Source organism: Oryzias melastigma, linkage group LG24, assembly GCF_002922805.2.
Source record: "Oryzias melastigma strain HK-1 linkage group LG24, ASM292280v2, whole genome shotgun sequence".
NCBI classification, from domain to species: Eukaryota; Metazoa; Chordata; class Actinopteri; order Beloniformes; family Adrianichthyidae; genus Oryzias; species Oryzias melastigma.
Window position 1 is genome coordinate 18,369,654 of NC_050535.1, and position 3,958 is coordinate 18,373,611.

The 3,958-nt window shown below is 34.9% G+C and overlaps 1 protein-coding gene across 1 annotated transcript in view; it reads right to left on the bottom strand.

The window, feature by feature from the left end:
• The window catches only part of acss1 (acyl-CoA synthetase short chain family member 1), a 19,976-nt gene that overhangs the window by 13,945 nt on the left and 2,073 nt on the right, over positions 1 to 3,958 (bottom strand). The window contains exons 3-5 of the mRNA XM_024291377.2: positions 3,404 to 3,603; positions 1,211 to 1,386; positions 849 to 1,001 (exon numbers count right to left, since the gene is read on the bottom strand). Coding sequence (XP_024147145.1) covers positions 849 to 1,001; positions 1,211 to 1,386; positions 3,404 to 3,603 — 529 coding nt within the window. The remainder of the gene's footprint in view (positions 1 to 848; positions 1,002 to 1,210; positions 1,387 to 3,403; positions 3,604 to 3,958) is intronic.

The following is a 3,958-nucleotide window of genomic DNA, read 5'->3' on the forward strand; positions in this document are numbered from 1 at the left end:
GCCTTCTCGCTGTGAGGCGAGAGCGCTAACCACTGCGCCACCATGCAGCCCGGACGAAGGCATATGGAGTCAAATCAGGATCAGCTTAAAGTTAATGAATAACAAGATTGAAAATTTGAAAAACAGGCATCGTATATTTTAAAAATAAAATTAAAAAATAGAAAGCAGTTTTAAACTCGAAAATACATATTGAAAAAACTTGAAGGAATTATTGAAAATTTTTAAAATAAAATTGAACTTTGAAAAAATAAGATTTAAAACTTGAAGGAATTATTGAAAATTTGAAATAAAAAGTAAATTTTAAACTTGAATAAAAAAAACTAATATTGTTAACAATAAAAAATTAAATGTTTATTTGTACTTTCAACTTTTCCTTTTTTCATTTTTCCCTGTTTTCTTTTAGTTCTCTGTTTTCAGTTTCAATTCAGATTTTTGAGTTTTCGCTGCTGAGCTGATCCTAATTTTAAATGAGGCCGGGGTTTAACCTCAAGGCTACCGGTACATGTTGGAAAGCTGAAAGTACAAATAAAAAAATATTTTCTATTTTTAACAGTTTTAGTTTTTTTTATTCAAGTTTTAAATTTACAATTTTTTTTCAAATTTTCAATATTTCTTGAAAGTTTTCAATATTATTTTTCAAAATTTATGAAAAATATGTATATTTATGTTTAAAACTGCTTTCAAATTTTCTTTTTTTTTCCCCAAATTTACAATGCCTTTTTCTCAAAATTTCAACCTTGTTTTTCATTCACTTTAAGCTGATCCTGATTTGACCCCATAGAGGCATTTCGTGACTGAATGAATGATACATTTTGATCTTCTAGTCTGTTCTAAAAGAGTTATTTTACCCGATGTGTGAGAGCGGCGTACAGCAGGTATCCAGCCTGAGTGTGAACGAGGCCTTTGGGTTTTCCCGTGCTGCCTGACGTGTACAGTAAGAACAGGACATCCTCACTGTTCATGGCCGCTGGTTCACACACCACGTCCTCCTTCAGCATCTCCTGTAGTGGGAAGTCAGTTCAAAACTTGCGTCTTTAAATGAAACTAATCAACAGAGAGGTATTTCGGCCCTCACTCATGGTATGATTGTCTCAATGCCGATACTAAATCATCCAGGAATACTTCTAGAAGCATTTATGGATCAACAGAATTATAAGGGCCATCTGCAAATGACAACCAAAGTTCTGTTTTGACTTGAAACCCTTCTCACCTCATCCATGAGGACGTCTCTGTCTGTCATGGGTACCAGCTTTTCTGTTCTCATGGCAACAAACACGTGCCGCACTGTCGGACAGCTTTGCACCGCCGTATCCACGGTCTTCTTCAGCTCTGTGACTTTGCCCCCCCTGACCCCCTGGTTCATAGTGATGACGATGCTGGACTGGGCTGCATGAGATAAAGATGATAATAAAAGTCTAATTAAAATAATGTAAATATTCAGAGAAAATATAAAAACTAAAGTAATGACTTCTTCTGACTGTAGAAATGTGTGTGAGACCCGATTCATCTGTCAGTGGGAGGGGCTGAGTCACTGGCTCCATCCTCAGCTAATTGTTGAGATGAATGAAAATAAGATGTCTCATCAAGACCTCTGCTATTTTCCAGTAAAGTTTTGTTGTTAGCAGTCTCTTTAAAATTGAATTTGCCTTAAAGGCGTGAAAAAAAAGTAAAAAATTGTCTGAAAAGCATATAATATCGTGTAGAGTGAACGACGAGGATAAAGTGACCTGAAGAAGACACTCAAAGAAGACAGTGGATTTAGTTAGAGATAATAATATGGTAAGTACCTAATTTTTCTTTATGTACATGTGGCCATGTGAGCCACATGCCACCAATGTTTGAGCCTGAACATGTTTACTATTCATGTGATGTAACCTTGTTTGGCTAAAAATAAAATAAAATATGAGAATAGGGAAAACCCGATTAGTTGGACTTTAAATTCTCAGCTAGAAAACATGAGAGTTAACTTTGGGGTCTATGGAAACCTCATTGAGGTGGTGAGGGCTAATCAATGTGCCAACCGCACATTAGAAGTCATTTTTGCTAAATATTTTCTCATAATTCAAAGTGTGATGTTACAGATATTTTTATAATTGGTTCTAAAACAGTTTAAATAACCTATTTAAACAATGAAACTTTACTAGAACTAGAAAAGTTGCATTACCTACAATAATGCTAGAGTGAATGTTTTTTTGCTGAAAGTAGTCACTGAAGATGATAAAGGGATTTGCTGAAAATGCAAAAGCTGTTTGCAAAATGTAACATTTGCTAAGACTGGAAATTTTGTGAAAGAACTATGAAAGAGTGCTGAAGTTGACCTTCTGAAAAATTTGTGGTAAATTGCGTAAAAATCCCTAACACGTGCCAATATTGCAAAAATATTGTGTTGCTTAAATGACCTAAACTCCAAATTAGCCCAAAAAACCTCAGTATGCCAAGTTAACCAAAATAGCTAGCACGTTGCTTAAATGCTAGCTAAACTCCAAAGTAGCCTTAAATTCCCCACTAAACTAAATTAGTCAAAAATGTTAGCCTGCTGCTAAAACAGAAACTAAACTCTAAATTAGCCCATAAAAGCTTCAGTATATTAAAAAATAGCAAAAAAAGTTAGCATGTTGCTAAAATGATGGGAAAAAATCAAAATGAGCGTAAAAAACACCCGTAGTAGATGCCAAATTAGCCAAAGACGCTGGCATGTTGCTTAAATACTAGCTAAACTCCAAAATAGCCTGCTGCTAAAATAGAAGCTAAACTCCAAATTAGCCTATAAAAGCTTCAGTATGTAAAAAATTAGCAAAACATTTTAGCATGTTGCTAAAATGTTGGGAAAAAAATCAAAATGAGCATAAAAAACACCCTTAGTAGATGCCAAATTAGCCAAAAACGCTAGCACATTGCTTAAATACTAGCTAAACTCCAAAATAGCCAAAAATTCCTCAGTAAACTTAATTAGTCAAAAACTTTAGCCTGTTGCTAAAATAGGAGCTAAACTCTAAATTAGCCTTTAAAAACCTAAGTAGATAACACAGTAGCCAAAAACGTTATCATTTTGCTAAAATATTAGCTAAACTAAAAGTACTATAAAAGATTAAAATATAGTCCATGGTTAGGTTAAATAACAGAATGTACAAAAAGCAGTATATTATGTAAGACAATTCTAATGTCTTTTTTATAAATATTTTTCTTTCATATCATTTAGATAGGAAAATATAAAGTCAAATCTGACTCACTTCATATTTAATCAAAGTACCTAATGGGCCTAAAATCTAGCTACACTTTGACCCCATATCTCACATTTCCCAAAACACTTCATGTTTTGCCACCAGAAACAGAACATATTCCCCCGGTGTTGAGATGAAACAGCGGCTTCAACATTTGTTGTGTAAATAAAAAAAAATCTCACCATCTCTGATCCGCTCTGCAAGTGCTTCTGCACTGAAGCCTGCGAACACCACGTTGTGGGCTGCACCGATGCGGGCGCAGGCCAACATGGACGCCACAGCCAAAGGACAGGTGGGCATGTAGATGGTGACGCAGTCCCCCCTTTTGACTCCATAGCGCTTTAGCAGGTTGCCCACACGACAGGTCATCTCCAGCAGCTCTCTGCCAACGCATAAGGATCACTTGAGTCATGGAAACCAAGGTTGAAGGTCATGAATGACTTTATTGCATTGAGTTGATCCAATAAGACCAGGGTCTTTTATTTTGAAAGGAAGTCAAAGGAACTGATGTCAAAAGTTATAAACTATTTTTATATTTTGAAAAAAAATATGTTTCCTCATTGTTTTATTTAGGCAAAAAAAGTTAATTTGTATTTATTATAGCAAATATATTTAATAGAGACCAGAATCTTAATTTTCTGAAAGGATGAAATAATACTTTGTGGATCCTTTCAAGTTGTAGTCAGTGAGAAATTGACCTGGATGGCTCTTTAAGAGTTGAAGGCTGCAGACTCCTG